The sequence below is a fragment of the Thamnophis sirtalis genome, unplaced genomic scaffold (assembly GCF_051295495.1).
Source record: "Thamnophis sirtalis isolate CommonGarterSnake01/CBP01778 unplaced genomic scaffold, rThaSir2_p1.2 scaffold_10, whole genome shotgun sequence".
Classification (NCBI taxonomy): Eukaryota; Metazoa; Chordata; class Lepidosauria; order Squamata; family Natricidae; genus Thamnophis; species Thamnophis sirtalis.
Genome location: NW_028261390.1, coordinates 71237146 through 71255633, shown reverse-complemented (window position 1 = coordinate 71255633; position 18488 = coordinate 71237146). Strand labels below are relative to the sequence as shown.

At 50.4% G+C, this 18488-nt stretch overlaps 1 protein-coding gene across 3 annotated transcripts; it reads right to left on the bottom strand.

Moving 5' to 3' along the window:
- Positions 1 to 4530: 4530 nt before the first annotated feature.
- DOK7 (docking protein 7) lies at positions 4531 to 17743 on the bottom strand. Of its 3 annotated transcripts, none has more exons than XM_087724881.1 (10): positions 17652 to 17743; positions 17497 to 17542; positions 14606 to 14836; positions 13452 to 13652; positions 11577 to 11687; positions 10771 to 10878; positions 8388 to 9196; positions 7481 to 7523; positions 6318 to 6446; positions 4531 to 5670 (listed from the first exon to the last, which is right to left on the bottom strand). In XM_087724881.1, the coding sequence occupies exons 1-10, from the start codon at positions 17703 to 17705 to the stop codon at positions 5519 to 5521; spliced, it is 1884 nt and encodes a 627-aa protein (XP_087581007.1). In that variant the 5' UTR covers positions 17706 to 17743; the 3' UTR covers positions 4531 to 5518. The 3 variants fall into 3 exon arrangements, 2 of the variants coding, with proteins under 2 accessions (XP_087581007.1, XP_087581008.1); XM_087724882.1 differs by lacking the exon at positions 7481 to 7523 and adding an exon at positions 7380 to 7480; XR_015697925.1 differs by lacking the exon at positions 4531 to 5670 and having other exon boundaries at positions 6334 to 6446; positions 7380 to 7523.
- Between the last annotated feature and the right edge of the window lie 745 nt (positions 17744 to 18488).

Sequence of the window (18488 nt, the reverse complement as noted above, 5' to 3'; positions counted from 1 at the left end):
CCCGTCTCCTTTGCACTTGTGATCTTCACTATCGGCTAAACTGCTCGCTTTCTTTCTCTTTTCCTGCAGCTTTAGACAAGGCTTTTCTGCTCAGGGGCCGCTCTTGAAACCTTCAACGATAACCCTGGGAATTGGGGGAGAGGGGTGGGATTGAGAAGGGGGTGCTAGGGGCTTCCTGAGATGCTTTCAGGACGAGCAGGAACAGTGGCCTACTAAAGACCCAGAGCGGAATTGGCCATGGAGAGTTGGCTGTGGAGAGTTGGCCATGGTGTGTTGGCCGTGGAGAGTTGGCAATGATATGTTGGCCATGGAGGATTGGTCATGGAGAGTTGGCCATGGAGAGTTGGCCATGGTGTGTTGGCCGTGGAGAGTTGGCTGTGGAGAGTTGGCAATGGTGTGTTGGCCGTGGAGAGTTGGCCATGGTGATCTGGCCATGGAGAGTTGGCCATAGTGTGTTGGCCATGGAGAGTTGGCCATGGTGTGTTGGCCATGGAGAGTTGGCTGTGGAGAGTTGGCCATGGTGTGTTGGCCGTGGAGAATTGGCCATGGAGAGTTGGCCATGGTGTGTTGGCCGTGGAGAGTTGGCAATGATATGTTGGCCATGGAGGATTGGTCATGGAGAGTTGGCCATGGAGAGTTGGCCATGGTGTGTTGGCCGTGGAGAGTTGGCTGTGGAGAGTTGGCAATGGTGTGTTGGCCGTGGAGAGTTGGCCATGGTGATCTGGCCATGGAGAGTTGGCCATAGTGTGTTGGCCATGGAGAGTTGGCCATGGTGTGTTGGCCGTGGAGAGTTGGCTGTGGAGAGTTGGCCATGGTGTGTTGGCCGTGGAGAGTTGGCAATGGTGTGTTGGCCGTGGAGAATTGGCCATGGAGAGTTGGCCATGGTGTGTTGGCCGTGGAGAGTTGGCTGTGGAGAGTTGGCCATGGTGTGTTGGCCGTGGAGAGTTGGCAATGGTGTGTTGGCCGTGGAGAATTGGCCATGGAGAGTTGGCCATGGTGTGTTGACCGTGGAGAATTGGCCATGGTGATCTGGCCATGGAGAGTTAGCGTGGTGTGTTGGCCGTGGTGTGTTGACCGTGGTGATTTGGCCATGGAGAGTTGGCCATGGAGAGTTGCACACAGAAAGACACACACACACGTCACTGAAACACACGATAATCACTATTTTTCCTTTTTATTCCAGCACTTGAAGGACACTTCGGTGATGCAAATCAAGCCCACATTTCAAGAGGCACCTAATTCTGCACGTTTATTTGCTTAGAAACGTGAGACTGTTTCTCTAATGCCGGACCAGAGTCAGAATTACCTGCAACGATCAAGTAAAGTAAGGAAGAGGGAGGAGGGGGGGCGGAGAAGCCCCGTTTCAATCGGGGCAGAGAATGGACCGAACCTCCTGTCGTGGCTGGGGCTCTGCTGGGCCCAAAAGGAAATCAGGCCTTTGCTGCAAAGGAAATGAGATGGCGCACCAAAAAATCTGGGAAATGGAACAGGTTGGGGGAAAAAAATGAGAGGATCAAAACCCTCCAAGCAACTCAATGAACTAAAATCTATCAATCTTCACCGTTTTGGTTGTTAAGTTCCATATTGTAACCAGTGGTGGGATTCAATTTTTTTTGCTACCGGTTCTGTGTGGGCGTGGCGTGGCTTGGTGGGCATGGCAGGAGAAGGATCCTGCAAATCCCCATTCCCTCCCCACTCCAGGGGAAGGATACTGTAAAATCCCCATTCCTTCACCACTCCAGGGGAAGGATACTGCAAAATCCGCCTTCCCTCCCCACTCCAGGGGAAGGATACTGTAAAATCCCCATTCCTTCACCACTCCAGGGGAAGGATACTGCAAAATCCGCCTTCCCTCCCCACTCCAGGGGAAGGATACTGCAAAATCCCTATTCCCTCTGTACTCCTGGGGTAAGCATACTGCAAAATCTCCATTTCCACCCCACTAACATGTTCTCCAGCTCCATTCTCCTGTGCAGGGCAACAAAAGAAGACCCGGCTGATCAGCTGGGACTTGGGAGGCATAGAATAGATGGGCGGGGCCAGCCAGCATTTTTATATGCTTTCAAACTAGGTTGGCTGAAACTGGGACAAGCAACGGGAGCTCACTCAGTTTCGCGGCGTTTCGAACCGCCGAACTGCCGGCCTTTCTGATCAATAGCTCAACGTCTTAGCCACTGAGCCCCTGCGTCCCTTTATGCCTTGTAGTCACCCCTAAATGTGTTGGTCATGGAGATCAATGTATGTAGCTATAAAATAGTAATAATTGCAACCGTCATTATGGACACTGGGAAAGCCTGGAAGAACAGCTAAATACAGCTAAATAATAAACTATCTATATATAAATGGCTCTGGTGTGTGCGTGTGTGTGCATGTGTGTGTGTGTGTGTGTTTGTTCCAGCATAACTCTGGAACGCCTGGAGCAATTTCAACCAAACTTGGTACAAACTGACTTTACACTCTGGAAACAAATACTGTGGGGGTAACACCCCTCTGGGTGTGTGTGTTCCGTTAAGATACAGCCTGTTGTGCCATAAAATGACTTCTACTGGACCGCCTTAAAATGGCTTCTACTGTACAGCCCAGTGGAGTTGCCATGGTAACGGCTTCACAGTACTCCACAAGGGGGCTCCCTCTGGTTACCTTAGAAATTACGCTCCTGGGGGGGTCACGGGGAAAACATTCTTAACTAATTTAATTGTTGCCAAAATCAGGGCGCAGGGAGGAGTTGCTGTTGCCATCGCCTCTTCAGAAAATGCTACGGCGTTCGTGGAAGGAGAGGAGAAAGCCCATTCTGCACTTAGGTTGCCACTTGACACCGCCATTCGTGTCTAATAGAGGACCGGGATAAATAAACACCCGGGCAACACCGGGTTAGCAGCTAGTAAATAATAAAAACCAGTTTGGCTGGGGGTGCAATTGGGGAGGCCTGTTCCTGACCACAAGGAACCTTTGATCCAAGCAAAAAGAGAGGAAACAGTTCTCTCCACCTTCCTGACCATGGAATGCAGAATCCACAAATGCCACCCACTTCCTAAAAGTCTACTGGAACGCCAGTTACTCTACAACAGGGGTCTCCAAACGTGGTAATTGTTGTGGCCTGCCTACGGTCAGTGGAGCTGGCAGCATATTCGGACAGTGAGGAGGTTGGGGAGGAAGATGGGCCAGTCCTGGAGTCTGGGGAAGGCTCTGATGAGGGCTCTGTGTCGGAGGCAGAGAGGGGGACAGAGCCGTATGCCAGCTATCAGCTGCCTTCAGAGTCAGACATCAGTGAGGAAGAAGAACAGCTGGAGCCTGTTCCCAGTGTGCACATGCACAGAGCTGCCGGAACAAAAGAACAGCTCAGAAATCAGGGCCGACTTGGGAGTAAAGCCACTGGTGGACAGTGAAAGGCCCCTCCCATGGGACATAAAAGAGGAGCGAAAGGGGATGGGCTTTTGCAGGAAACAATTCGTTCATTCGTTTGTTTGTTTCAGGAGTGAGAAGATCTGTCCGTGAATCTCAGAGACTCCGTGCCCAGCCTTTCCTTGCACAGCACCTCATTTGGGAAAATATTTCCATGGCAGCATTCCAAGCTAGATAAGGTCTGTGGTCATAAATATTCCTTTGAAAGACTGTTTGCCAGGCCTTGGCTGAAGGTGAATGGGAGGAATTCACATTCGCTTAATAAAAGGGGTTTTGTCGGGACCAGGACTCTGCTTCGTACTTTTGGGGAAAGCCTCGGTCAGAACAGCCATTTTAAGACTTGTGGACTTCCACCCCATCCCCCCATCCCACATAATTCCTCAGCCAGCATGGAGTTGAAGTCCACAGGTCTTAAAGTTGCCAAGTTTGGAGGCCCCCACTTTCTACACGAGGAAGGACACGCCTGCAATTCCAGAAGTGCACAGTAACACAAAAAGGCAAAATTAAAAAGGCGGTTTGTTTCATGCTGCTCGCTCCTCGTCCTACGGGCCATTCCTAACCACGCAGATGTGTCCTTCGGCTTTTTGAAAAATTAATAATAATAATAATCATAATAATATTAACAATACTAACAATCCACGCCATTTTGGCTCTTAACAAAAGCAACCTGATAACTCGTACACTGTACAGTACTTCTGTTTCTTGCATGTTTCGTTCCAGTTACTTTTCTTGGACTCGAAATGAAATGCCTCGATTTCACCATTTTTTTGGTATCTAATGCCTCGTGGGCCACAATCCACATTTTTTGGGACAGAGAGGACTGCTGGTTTGGAAGTAGGGGTCCAGGCCATCCGTGTCAAAACTGAACGGCCCTCGCTCAACAGAGGAGGAGGGATACAATAGCAGTGGACTTATATACCGCTTCATAGGCCTTTCAGGCCTCTCTAAGCGGTTTACAGAGAGTCAGCATATTGCCCCCAACAATCTGGGTCCTCATTTTACCCACCTCGGAAGGATGGAAGGCTGAGTCAACCCTGAGCCGGTGAGATTTGAACCGCTGAACTGCTGATCTAGCAGTAGCCTGCAGTGCTGCATTTAACCACTGCGCCACCTTGGCTCTAGACGACATCCTCTATCTCCAGTCCACAACCCAGTCCTTTCGGCATTTCCAACAAGGCCCCACGCCTGTTTGCACTACTCAGATGATACTTTCGACACAGACAAACCTCCAAGTGGCCTCAACGACCCTCTAAAAAGGATGCAAATGACCAAATGCCTGCAAGGAGTATAAATCCTTCCATTCCCCACCTCCCGCTCACAGCTGAAGAAGCTTCTTGGATGAGAAGCGAAACGTCTTCCGAGAAAAATCATAGACGAAGCTTCAAGTGGCTTCAACGACCCTCTAAAAAGAATGCAAATGACCAACAGTCGGAGCGTAAGAAGCTTCTTAGATGGGAAGCGAAACGCCTTCAAAGAAAAACCAGAAAGTCCAGTTGCTTCTTCAAAAAAGGCCCCCCGAGGACCCAGACAAAGTTCCAAGAGGCCTCAAGGATTTCTCTGAAAGGATGCAAATGACCAGCGGTCTGCAAGGAGTATAAACCTATTCCCCACCATCCAGTCGGAGCAGAAGAAGCTTCTGGGATGAGAAGCGAAACATCTTCAAAGAAAGTCCAGTTGCCTCTTGAAAAAGCCCGTTTGGGACAAACCACGACTTGGATGACGGAGAATCTCCACAGACATTGTGCCACGTTTGCAACGAGTAGTTTTGGTACCGGTTCGCTGCATGTATTGCTTGCGCATGCGCCGTTCGCTGTTAACGGTTGTGCGCACGCACAAAGACCAATGAATAAGATGCCAGCAACTGCAACGGAGATCGGGGAACCGGTTCTGGGGCGTAGCCAGCCTGAGTCACTGCTGGTTGTGCGACCCAGGCCAGATTACCGCTACCGGTTCGGGCGAACCGGGAGCAACCCACTTCTGGCACACATGTCACCCGTGCTAGCCGGTTTTCCCGCTGGAAAGTGAGTCCATTGGAATGAATCTGGACCAGACCTGAGCGCAGGGATGGCATTTAGGAGGGTGTGGGCAGGTGGGCGGTTGGCGAATCTCTGCCCCTTTACAAAGAACCGGGCGGGACGCCATCTTTCTTCTGCTGCTGCTCGAGCTCCTGCAGACGCTCCTCTCGAAAGTAGGCGTGCTGGGTGCCCACCTTATGGGCCGTCTCCGTGGCGGTGATGTCAATCTGGGCATATTTTGTGGCGTCGCCACCTGGGTGTAAAAGCATATTGCGTTGGCCACACTGCGTAGCCCACACCCGAGGAGCGGAAATCTCGGTTTTGCACGAAGGACCGATAAGGGGGAAAACACCGCCCCCCGCACCGCAACCTTAATCTGGATCTCTAGAAGCTTCGGAGAGCAAACATAGGCAGTCCTTGACTTACGACATTCCATTTAGTGACCGTTCAAAGTTACAATGTACTAAAACTCTATTTTTCTGCTATCCTTCCTTCCTCCCTCCCTCCCTCCCTTCTCCATCACTGCAAGTTTTTAAAAAGAGAATGGACCACCACCTGTCTGAAATGATCTAGGTTCTCCTGTTTGAGCAGGGGTTGGACTAGAAGACCTTCAAGGTCCCTTCCAACTCTGATATTCTGCTATCTTTCTTTCCTTCCTTCCTTCCTTCCTTCCTTCCTTCCTTCCTTCCTTCCTTCCTTCCTTCCTTCCTTCCTTCCTTTCCTTCCTTCCTTCTCCAACACTGGAACTCTTTAAGAACAGACTGGATAACCAGCCGTCTGAAATGGCATAAGTTCGCCTTCCTTTATATTCCAAAAGCTTACTGCAATTCTTAGCGTAGCTCAGAACGTCACAAAAAAACATACACTCTTCCCCGCTGGGCCATTTTCGGAGATCCTCACCTCGAACGCTCCCGCTGGGCTCCGGAAGCTCCACCTCCATGTAATGGAGTTGCTTCTTTGCTGTCGGGCTCGTGGGGATATTCACGTAAGTTGCCATTTCGCCATGCAGTTGCTCCGAAAGTGACGGCTCTGCGGGAAGAAACAGAAGACGAAGCCTGTGGGGATGACCTTGGAAGCGAGAGGAAGCGTCAAGGCCGCAGAAGGAATGTGGGCCGGATTATGTCTCACACGGGACCCTCCCCAGGATCTACGAGGGTAAAGGTGTGGGAGGGAGGGGGAAGAGAATGTATTTTCAGACTAGCCAAATTTCCTTTGTATCCCCCCCCCTTTTTTTACAGCACTGTAGTCTCTTAAATCGGGGCAACTGACCAGAGCTGAGCATTTACTGGCCAAATGCCCTTCCTGACACCTACATGGAGTTCACAGTAGATACTTTCTCTTCGTGCCCTGAGAGAGAAACTAGGAAATTTCTAGGGATTTTTTCTCTTTTTATGTCCCTGTAGTTCCTTAATTCAAGGTAGGGTCAGGGCGATTGACTGGAGCTGAGCATTTACTGGCCGGATGCCCTTCCTGACACCTATGTGGAGTTCACAGTAGACATTTTCTCTTCGTGCCCTGAGAGAGAAACTAGGAAATTTCCAGGGTTTTTATTCTATTTATGCCCCTGTAGTCCCTTAATTTGGAGTGGGGTCAGGGCGACTGACTAGAAGGGAGAGTTTACTGGCCAGATGCCCTTCCTGACACCTATGTGGAGTTCACAATAGTTATGTACTCTTTGCGCCTTGAGAAATTATGAAATTTCCTGTGAGTGTGGTTTTCTTTTTCTTTTTATGACCCTGTAGTCTCATAATTCAGGGTGGGGTCAAGGCCACTGGGTGGAGTGAGCATTTACTGGCCGGATGCCCTTCCTGATGCCTATGCGGAGTTCACAATAGGTATTTTCTCTTTGCGCCTTGAGAAACGACAAAATTTGTGCAACTTTGCAATCAAGGTAAGATTAGCCCTCTTGAGTAGGCAACCTTGCAAGGGTGACAACTGACTTTTAAACGACATTCACTTAACTGGATACGTCTGGAGGGGTGACCAAGCGGAACTAGAATGGGGAACTTTTTTTCTCCGGCCATGAATGGCGTGGGAAATTCAAATCCATCCGTGGTTCTTACCTAGATTGGGTGCGAACATTTGAGATGGTAAAATTGATGTCTCCTTTGAAAACACACAAACACACACATAGAGAGAATAGGTTGTATTAAAATACACTTCTTTCAAAACTAGGAGCACTAAAACTGACTGCTTTCTATTGATCTCTTAAAATGCAGGTAGTCCTCGACTTATAACAATTCGCTTAGCGACCTTCAAGTTATAACAGCATTGAAAAAATCACTTCGGTCCCGTCTACCCAGTGCAAAGAGCTAACATGCCAGTAATTTGACGAGCAGGATGGCCACGCCCATGCAGTCAGCCATGCCCAGTGCAAAGAGCTGCCAAGAGTTTGAGGAGCAGGTTGGCCACACCCATGCAGTCCCCATCTACCCAGTGCGAAGAGCTAACATGCCAGCAGTTTGAGGAGCAGGCTGGCCACACCCATGCAGTCCCCATCTACCCAGTGCGAAGAGCTAACATGCCAGCAGTTTGAGGAGTAGGCTGGCCACACCCACACAGTTGGCCATACCCACCCTGGTCCCCCAAGGTCAACCACAACCCTGATGTGGCCCTCAATGAAATTGAGGGTAAAAGATACTCTAAAACAGCACCCCCAATGTTTTAGGCACCAGAGACTGGTTCTGTGGAGAGAGGATTTTCCACGCACTGGCGGCGGTGTGGTTTCACATGCTGCCTGCATCCCGCAGATGGAGATTTGCTTGTTTGTGCAGCTCAGTTTCTAGCATGCCTTTGACAGGTACCGGTCCACAAGTCTATGGATGGGAACCCCCGCTTTAAAGCCATGTTGGAAATCGGAATAGCAATGGCATTTTTATCACGCGTAAGAAAGCTTTGGGTTCAAATACACACCCCAGTTATGCACAGATTCAAAGCAAGATCAGGATGAGCTGCCGGTTATGGTTTTACCTGTATCCCACCACAGACTGGGCAAGATGGGAAGAGAGCTGCTTTCGTCTCGGAAGGAGAGCTGCACAGTTCGCAAGAACCGCCGGAGACGCACGGAGCAACCTCGGGCCCTCTCCAGTCCTGTCCCTGAACCGGTGGCCTGAACTGTGTTTCCGGGATGGAGCCTTTGGTGCTTCCCGATGGGGAGACGCCCTGCGAGTCCTTATCCTGGCTTGGCCTGTTAGCGGCTTCTCTCTCCAGATGGAGGGCCGGCCGTTTCCCGTCCCCTTTGGAGCTCTGGGCCTTAGACAGTCCGGCGTCTGGACCAGCGGCGAAGATGCCCGTTGTAGACGCCGCGAGCAAACTTCGGGGCGTATCGTAGTTGTGCCGGAGCCAACTGGGAGCCTGGTACTCCGAGCCGGGACTCCTGCAACTGCAAACATTCCGGTCGGAAGGGAAGCTGAGCGAGAGGCTCAGTAGGGACCCAAACTCATCTCCATGAGAAATGTCCAGGCTCCCCGTGTAGGACGAGAAGCTTCCCGAATAAGAGGAGTGGCTGCCGGTCGCTATTCCGCTGTCGGAGGAGCTCTGGCGGCCAATTTCTTGCAGCTGCCTGGAGCGCAGGAGACTGGGGGGCGGCTTGCTGGCCCCCTGGGCTCCGTCTGACTGCAGCCTCTCCACAGCTGCTGCCGCCGCCGCCGCCACCGGTCCACGAGACTCCTGGGAAGTGCCGGCGGATGACTGCTCGGGCCAGAGAGTCAATCTGCTCCCAATGCTGGCATCGGAGTGGCTGGTGTCCGAGGACGCGCTGGACAAGCTCCGGTCATCCCCTGGTTGAAGGAAGAAGGGACACAGGGTTAAACTGTGGAAGCTGTCTGGGATCAGAGAGGGACGCCACTAATCCTCGCCAGGCAGGGGAGCATCAGTTATCAGCCAGGCCGCCTAGGCAGAAGTGGGCTTCTGAGGCCTTATTATTCTGGAGGTGCTGGAGGCGGCGAGCGTGGTCACCTCACGGCTGCTGCTGTGTTGCAATATTTTCGGGGAGGGCTTATTTTAGTGCATGTGCTCAAAAGCTCGATTGGGCTTATTATCTGGGGAGGTCTTATTTTCGGGGGGAAAGGGTTATCTATCTATCTATCATATCTATCTATCTATCATCTATCTATCTATCTATCTATCTATCTATCTATCTATCATCTATCTATCTATCACATCTATTTACTTCTATAATCTATCCTCTCTCTCTTTCTATCTCCTCTATTTACCTCGATCCATCATCTATCTCTATCTTCTACCTCTATTCTCTGTCTGTCTGGAGTTTTTTTTTTTCTCAGCATATGCTCTTCCTTCCCTTCATTAACATGTTTTCCAATAAAAATACCACTATAAAATTAAACATATCGTGTTTCCCCGAAAATACGACAGGGTCTTATTTTCTTTTGACCCCTGAAATCAGTGCTTGGCCTTATTTTCGGGGAGGTCTTATTATTTTTGAGGTGCAAGAGGTAGTGAACATGGTCACCTCACGGCTGCTGCTGTGTTGCAATATTTTCGGGGAGGGCTTATTTTAGCGCATGAGCTCAAAAGCCCAATTGGGCTTATTATCCAGGGAGGTCTTATTTTCAGGGAAACAGGGTGGGTATCTACCTACCTATCTATCTATCTATCTATCTATCTATCTATCTATCTATCTATCTATCTATCTATCTCTATCTATCTACCTACCTACCTACCTACCTACCTACCTACCTATCATCTATCTATCTATCTATCTATCTATCTATCTATCTATCTATCTATCTATCTATCTATCTATCTATCTACTCTATCTATCTACCTACCTACCTACCTACCTACCTACCTACCTATCATCTATCTATCTATCTATCTATCTATCTATCTATCTATCTATCTATCTATCTATCTATCTATCATATCTATCTATCTCATCTATTTACCTCTATCCATCATCCATCCATATGCTCTTCCTTTCCTTCATTAACATGTTTTCCAATAAAAATACCATAATAAAATGGAACATATCCTGTTTCCCCGAAAATAAGACAGGATCTTATTTTCTTTTGACGCCCGAAATGAGCGCTTGGCCTTATTTTCGGGGAGGTCTTATTATTTTTTGAGATGCAGGAGGCAGCGAACCTGGTCACCCCACTTCTTGCTTTTTAAAGGAAGCCTGGGTTAGAAGACCTGGAACTTGGCACCGGCTGTGCAGGAAGCAGCAGACGAGGGGGGGGGGCACCCTGGCATCTGAGGCACAGCCTTCTTCTCCTCGCCCCCTCCCACAGGCCCTGGAGGATCCAGAGTGTCCAAGTGATTTCGGATTCCCTGGCTCAGCTGGAAAGGAAATTTGCTAGGACGGAGGAGGAAGGGCTAGGAGAGACGTTACCTCCGCTGCCGTGGCAGCCGCTGTGGGAGAGCAAGCTGAGGCGCTTCTCCAACTTTGAAGCCTCGTAGGCCACCCTTTCTTCCGTGCAGGCGGGATTCGCACTGGGGTCTTCGAGAAGGAAGAGAGAGAGAGAGGGAGAGATCAACGAGAGAGGCTGAGATGAATTCTAACGGACATTCGAAGGACAGCCTGGCAGGCCTGTTGTAGCCCGCCAGCTGCCAGCGGAGCTGGTGGCGGACTCAGACAGTAAGGAGGTTGGGGAGGAATAGGGGCCAGTCCTGGAGTCTGGGGAAGGCTCCGCGTCAGGCCAGGGCTTCTCCAACAGTTCTCAGCTGCCTTTGGAGTCGGAGATCAGAAGAGGCAGAAGAACAGCTGGAGCCTGTTCCCAGTGTGCGTATGCACAGATGAAGGGAACATAGCTAAAGAACAGGGGTTGACTTGGGAGTAAGGCCACAGGTGGACGATGAATGGCCCCTCCCAGAGGTGATAAAAGGGGAGCGAAAGGGGAGTGGAGTTTGCAGGAGACCATTAGTTCCCTTAATCGGTTCGTGACTCTCCAAGACTCCTGGCCAAGTTCTGCAGATCTCAGCCTGGCAGCTCTCCAAGGCAGATGAGGTCTGTGACCGTAAATCCTCCCTTGAAAGACTTCGCTGGATGTGAAGGAGCAGAATTCACCGCCAATTAATAAAAGGGTTTTTTCCCCCCAGGGCCAGGAGTTTGCTTCATGCTCTTGGGAAGCCTCAGCCAGAACAGCTTATCATCCCATTCCTGGGGGGTGAGGGGTGGGGTTCCCCCCCCATCTTAACCTGCTAGCGCCCGCCGAAAGCCTTTGGTCGGACAGATGCCGTGAACGATACAGTCGAAGAGAAAGCTGATTTTTTCGCCTTCCGTGCAAGAGAGGAAAAAGACTCCAGCCCCTGTAAAAGACGAAAAGGTTTACACTTGCTATGCATTCAGCGTATTATTGATTGATTGATTGATTGATTGATATTGATTGATTTTTCAAACATCGATCTTTTTTTTAATAAGTTTATAATATAAAATGCAAAAATTCGAGAAGCAAATAATAGGAAGAGCAGGAGAGGGGGAAGGGAAAAATGTAGACAGGAAGAGAAAAAGATTTATTCAGTAGAACAACATCAAACCTCAACCGTTTTTTACTTTTACGTAACAGTATAGACTTGGGATGCGGTGGCTCAGTGGCTAAGACGCTGAGCTTGTCGATCAGAAAGGTCGGCAGTTCGGCGGTTCGAATCCCTAACGCCGCCTAACGGAGTGAGCTCCCGTGACTTGTCCCATCTTCTGCCAACCTAGCAGTTGGAAAGCACGTAAAAAATGCAAGTAGAAAAACAGGAACCACCTTTGGTGGGAAGGGAACAGCATTCCATGCGCCTTCGGCGTTGAGTCACGCCGGCCACATGACCACGGAGACGTCTTCGGACAGCGCTGGCTCTTCGGCTTTGAAACGGAGATGAGCACCGCCCCCTAGAGTCGGGAACAGCTAGCACATACGTTCAAGGAGGGGAAACCTTTACCTTATAGACTAGTCATTTCTATACCAACAGATCTACCTGATTGGTAAAACCCAGAATCAAAGATTCATATATTTTTTTCCCTATCTCAAGCACAAAGCCCAGAAGTGGTTTCCAATGAGAAACAAAATTGTGGAGTGGTTTGTTTTTTTTGATCAAAGCACTAAATTTAAACCTCTCTGCTAACCCCCATCCGCTTTTGCAGCTGTTCATCCATTGTGGGAATCCTTCCATTTTTGTACATGAAGTAATCTTGCTGTCATCAACCTATATGAGCATCCATGTTCCAATTTTTCCCCCCAAGTGTTTTTCCATTAAACCCAGAAGAAAAATTTCCGGTTTCATCTATATTCATTTCAAGAATCTACTCCAATATTTCTATGCTTTGTCACATCATCATCATCCTCTCTTTTTTTTTAAAGCAGATTTTTAATTGTTTTTTTTAATCATCATCACTTTTTTAATGAGCCCCATAATAGCAATAGCAATAGCAGTTAGACTTATATACTGCTTCATAGGGTTTTCAGCCCTCTCTAAGCGGTTTACAGAGTCAGCATATTGCCCCCAACAACAATCTGGGTCCTCATTTCACCCACCTCGGAAGGACGGAAGGCTGAGTCAACCCTGAGCTGGTGAGATTTGAACCGCCGAACTGCAGATAACAGTCAGCTATATGTTCAATTTTATTATGGTATTTTTTATTGGAAAACATGTTAAGGAAAGAAAGGAAGAGCATATGCTGGAAAAAAAAAACCCTCCAGATTGGCGACAGGGAAGGCCATCCAGCCAGTAAGTATATAAATCCAATAAACAAAGAAACAAACACTCAGTTGCCCAGACTCCACCCCGCAAGGGAGCCGAGGTGGAGCAGTGGTTAGAGTGCAGCACTGCAGGCCACTTCAGCTGACTGCTAGTTCTGCAGTTCGGCTGTTCAAATCTCACCGGCTCAGGGTTGACTCAGCCTTCCATCCTTCCGAGGTGGGTAAAATGAGGACCTGGATTGTTGGGGGCGATATGCTGACTCTGTAAACCGCTTAGAGAAGGCTGAAAGCCCTATGAAGCGGTATATAAGTCTAACTGCTATTGCTATTGCTAGATCATTGTTATTTTTGTAGTAAAAACAAATATCCTGGAACGGGGAATACTCACAGAAACCGCATCGGGTGCCGCCTTCAAAAACGAATCCGTTAGGGACGGCCCCATAGCGCCGGAGGTCCGATAGCTTCCATTGTCCCATGATGACCGGCGGGACGTCCTTCACCAAGACGAGTATGTCGTTGCAGAGGTGAAGAGTAGCCGGGCCGCTCTCCAGCGTGGTTCCAGGCGCTACCACGACGTGAAACCGGTGGACTGGAGGGTGGGAGGGAGAAGCCCAAAGAATTCAGCTTTTTATTGAAATACTTTTAGTCTGCCCACTTCCCTTCGGGTCAGGTGGCATCACTGCATCCAACAGCAGCGTTCTAATCGGGAGGGAATTGTGGTGGTGGAGTGGTTAGAAGGCAGTATTGCAGGCTAACTCTGCCCATTGCCAGGAGTTCGATCCTGACTGGCTCAAGGTTGAGCCGTCCTTCCGAAGTCAGTGAAATGAGCACCCGGATTGTTTGGGGGGGGGGGGGGGGAAGGCAAGAGGCTGGCTCCGCAAACCGCTTAGAGAGGGCTGTAAAAGCACTGTGAAGTGGTATACAAGTCTATGTGCTATTGCTAGTCCATCCGTCTTTCCTTCCTTCCTTTGTTCCCTCCCTTCCTCCCAGTGGTTAGAATGCAGTTTTGCAGGCTAACTCTGCCCACAGCCAGCAGTTCGATCCTGACCATCTCAAGGTTGACTCAGTCTTCCGTTCTTCTGAGGTGGATAAAATGAGGACCGAGATTGTTGGGGGCCAGAGGCTGACTCTGAAAACCACTTAGAGAGGGCTGGAAAGCCCTGTGAAGCGGTATATAAGTCTAAGTGCTAGTGCTATTTTTTCCCTTCCTTCCTTCCTTTTCCCTTCCTTCCTTCTTTCTTTCCTTCTTTTTTCTTTCCTTCCTTCCTTTTCCTTCCCTTCTTTCCTTTCCTTTCATTTCCTTCCTTCCTTCCTTCTTTCCTTCCTTCTTTTTTCTTTCCCTCCTTCCTTTTCCTTCCCTTCCCTTTCCTTTCCTTCTTTCCTTCCTTCCTTCTTTCCTTCCTTTTTTCTTTCCTTCCTTCCTTCCTTTTCCTTCCCTTCCCTTCCCTTTCCTTTCCTTCTTTCCTTTCCTTTCCTTCTTTCCTTCCTTCTTTTTTCTTTCCCTCCTTCCTTTTCCTTCCTTCCTTCCCTTTCCTTCCTTACCTTCTCCTAAACTGTAGCGGATGTGCGCGTCCCAGACATGCATGGTTTCCTTGCTCTCAAAGCCCAGCATCACCACCTGGGTGAGGCAGATGATGGCCAGGGTGTGGGTCAGCCCCTCGTAGCAGAGCCCGGGGTCCAAGCCGCAGATGTCCTCCAAGGTCAAGCTGCTCCTCTCCTTCAGCCCTCGGAGACGCTCGGCCCGTTCCTTGTACACCAGGAGGAGCAAACAGTCTGGGGGAGAGAGAGAGAGAGTGAGAGTGAGAGACAGAAAGAGAGAGAGAGAGAGAGAGAGAGAGAGAGTGAGAAAGATGAGAGAGACAGAGACAAAGAGAGAGACAGAAAGAGAGACAGACAGAGGCAGAGACAGTGACAGGAAGAGAGACAGACAGAAAGAGAGACAAACAGAGAGAGAGACACAGACAGTGACAGAAAGAGAGAGACACAGAGAGAGAGACAAACACACAGAGAAAGAGACACACAGAGAGAGGAGAAAGACAGAGTCAGAAAGAGAGAAAGTCAGAGACAGAAAGAGAGAGACAGAGAAAGAGAGAGACACAGACAGTGACAGAAAGAGAGAGACAGAGAGAGAGACACACACAGAGAAAGAGAGACACAGAGAGAGAAAGAGACAGAGACACACAGAGAGAGGAGAAAGACAGAGACAGAAAGAGAGAAAGAGAGAGACAGAAAGGAGAGAGAGAGAGACAAAAAGAGAGAGAGACAGAGAGAAAGAGGAGAAAGACAGAGACAGAAAGAGAGAAAGAGAGAGACAGAAAGGAGAGAGACAAAAAGAGAGAGAGAGACAGAGAGAAAGAGGAGAAAGACAGAGACAGAAAGAGAGAAAGAGAGAGACAGAAAGGAGAAAGACAGAGAAAGAGAGAGACACAGACAGTGACAGAAAGAGAGAGACAGAGAGAGAGACACACACACAGAAAGAGAGACACAGAGAGAGAAAGAGACAGAGACACACAGAGAGAGGAGAAAGACAGAGACAGAAAGAGAGAAAGAGAGAGACAGAAAGGAGAGAGAGAGAGACAAAAAGAGAGAGAGACAGAGAGAAAGAGGAGAAAGACAGAGACAGAAAGAGAGAAAGAGAGAGACAGAAAGGAGAGAGACAAAAAGAGAGAGAGAGACAGAGAGAAAGAGGAGAAAGACAGAGACAGAAAGAGAGAAAGAGAGAGACAGAAAGGAGAAAGACAGAGAAAGAGAGAGACACAGACAGTGACAGAAAGAGAGAGACAGAGAGAGAGACACACACACAGAAAGAGAGACACAGAGAGAGAAAGAGACAGAGACACACAGAGAGAGGAGAAAGACAGAGACAGAAAGAGAGAAAGAGAGAGACAGAAAGGAGAGAGAGAGAGACAAAAAGAGAGAGAGACAGAGAGAAAGAGGAGAAAGACAGAGACAGAAAGAGAGAAAGAGAGAGACAGAAAGGAGAGAGAGAGAGACAAAGAGAAAGAGAGAGACAAAGAGAGAGAGAGAGAGGAGAAAGACAGAGACAGACAGAGAGAGAGAGACAGAAAGGAGAGAGAGAGAGAGACAAAGAAAGAGAGAGAGATTACACGTAAACAAAAGGACTATTAGGATATGCATGAAAACCCCTGGCCTCCTCCGCCTTTGCTCCACTGAGCAGAATAACTGAGCTTGTAAGAAGGAAATGAAACAACCAAGTATTGATTAACATTCAATGCTTATAATTTTATATTCGAAAGACTTGGTATGAATGAAAAGAGCATCCTAAAATAAGCCCCAACTGAGAGGCAGAATGTTTCTGGAGAGAGTTTGTTCAATCAGAATAGAGCTGGAAGTGACCTTGGAGGTCTTCTAGTCCAGCCCCCTGCTCAAGCAGGAGACCCTAAACAATTTCAATCAATCAATCAGAATAGAGTTGGAAGGGGCCTTGGAGGTCTTCTAGTCGAACCCCCTGCTCAAGAAGGAGACAGTAAACCATTCCAATCAATCAATCAATCAATCAATCAATCAGAATAGAGTTGGAAGGGACCTTGGAGGTCTTCTAGTCCAACCCCCTGCTCAAGCAGGAGACCCTAAACAATTTCAATCAATCAATCAGAATAGAGCTGGAAGGGGCCTTCGAGGTCTTCTAGTCCAGCCCCCTGCTCAAGCAGGAGATCCCATATCTTCCAGGGAAGTGGCCAGAGTGAGCGCAGGGGCAGAATCCCCGCCTCATTGAGCCACATGTAGGGAGGGGAGCTGTAGTGCAGCCCCCACGACCTCCCCCCCCCCTCCTGGGTTTCCCAGTGTCTCCCTCCCAGGTGCAGGGACTGCATGGGTCCCCCCCCCTGCTCCCAGGCAGAAAAGGGGGCATCCAACAGGGGCAGTATCTGCCCAGCTCCCCAGCGCAATGTTGCCTGGGGTCTCACTTGGAGGGGGGGGGCTAGCGGCTGAGGGGCAGAATCCCACCCCTCTGAGCCACATCCCCAGGGAGGGGAGCTCTAGACCTACCAGGCACCCCCTCCTTCTGGGTCCCCCCCCCGTGCAGGACTGCATGGGTGCCCGCCTGCCCTCCAAGCCAAACCCTTGCCCACCCTCCTGCCCCACTGCCCTTCCCCTCACTTGTGGGGGAGGAGGTGAATTAGGGGAAGAATCCCACCCCATTGAGCCACAGCCCTGCCCCTCCAGCCAAGGAGGGGAGGGTCCCCACGACCTCCCGGGAGCCCCCTAAGAGGAGGTGGTGGTGTGGGTGCCCCCCCCTGCCCTCGGACTCTCGCCCCCCCTCCTGCTCCCAGGCAGGTGGAAATAGGGGGTTCCAACAGGTGCAGCCCGTGGCCCCCTCCCCCAGGGTGTCACTCCTGCGGGGGTGGCCCAAGAGAGGAGGGTGGCGGGGATGGGAGGCCACCAGGAAAGCCCCGGGGAGGGGGAGGACTCACCGGCCACCGGAGACGGCTTGCGCAGGACCAGCCACCGGCTCTTCCACTGGGGAGGGGGAAGACAGAGAGACAAGGGGAGGGGGTTAGCAGAGTCCCAGGTCTCCTCCCCCACCCACCCACCCCCCTCCCTCCCCTCCCCCTCCCCTCCAGGGCACCTTCTTCCCCTCCCGCCACTTCAGCTGCCCCTCCAGCACCACCGCGTCCGTCATCTTCGCGCATGGCTGCCGACAGCTGTTAGGGGGCGGGGCGGGGGGCGGGGACTGGGCGGGGCGTCCGCCTCCCTCCCTCCCTCCCTCCCTCTCTGCGCCGCGTGGCATGCCGGGAGCCGTAGTCCGCAGGGAGGACGCTGCCACGGCGGCGGGAGGGCGGGCGGGCCGGAGCGGGCGGGTGATTGACAGCGGCGGCGCGCGTCGCCCTGGCAACGGGGGCCGAGGGAGGCCGGCGGCGGAGGTGAGCGGTGGCGGCGGCGGACAAAGGGCGGGCGGGGGGCGAGGGAGACCCTCCCCGGGGGGAGAGAAGGCGCGGGGAGGGGAGGGGAAGGGGAAGCGGCGCCCCCCTTGCATCCCCCGGGGGCCTCTGCGAGGGCATCTGGCCTCTCCCCTCCTTTCTTTTCTTTCTTTCTTTCCTTCCTTCTCTCCTTCCTTTTCTTTTCTTTCTCTCTCTCTTTTCCCCTTCTTTCCTTTCTTTCTTTCCTTCCTTCTTTCCTTCCTTTTCTTTTCTTTCTCTCTTTTCCCCTTCTTTCCTTCCTTCTCTCCTTCCTTTTTCTTTTCTTTCTCTCTCTTTTCCCCTTCTTTCCTTTCTTTCATTCCTTCTTTCCTTCCTTTTCTTTCTCTTTCTTTCTCTCTCTTCCTTCTTTCCTTCCCTCTCTCCTTCCTTTTCTTTCTCTCTCTTTTCCCCTTCTTTCCTTTCCTTTCTTTCCTTCCTTCCTTCTTTCTCTCTTCTTTCCTTCCTTCTCTCCTTTCTCTCCCTCTCTTTTCCCCTTCCTTCTTTCC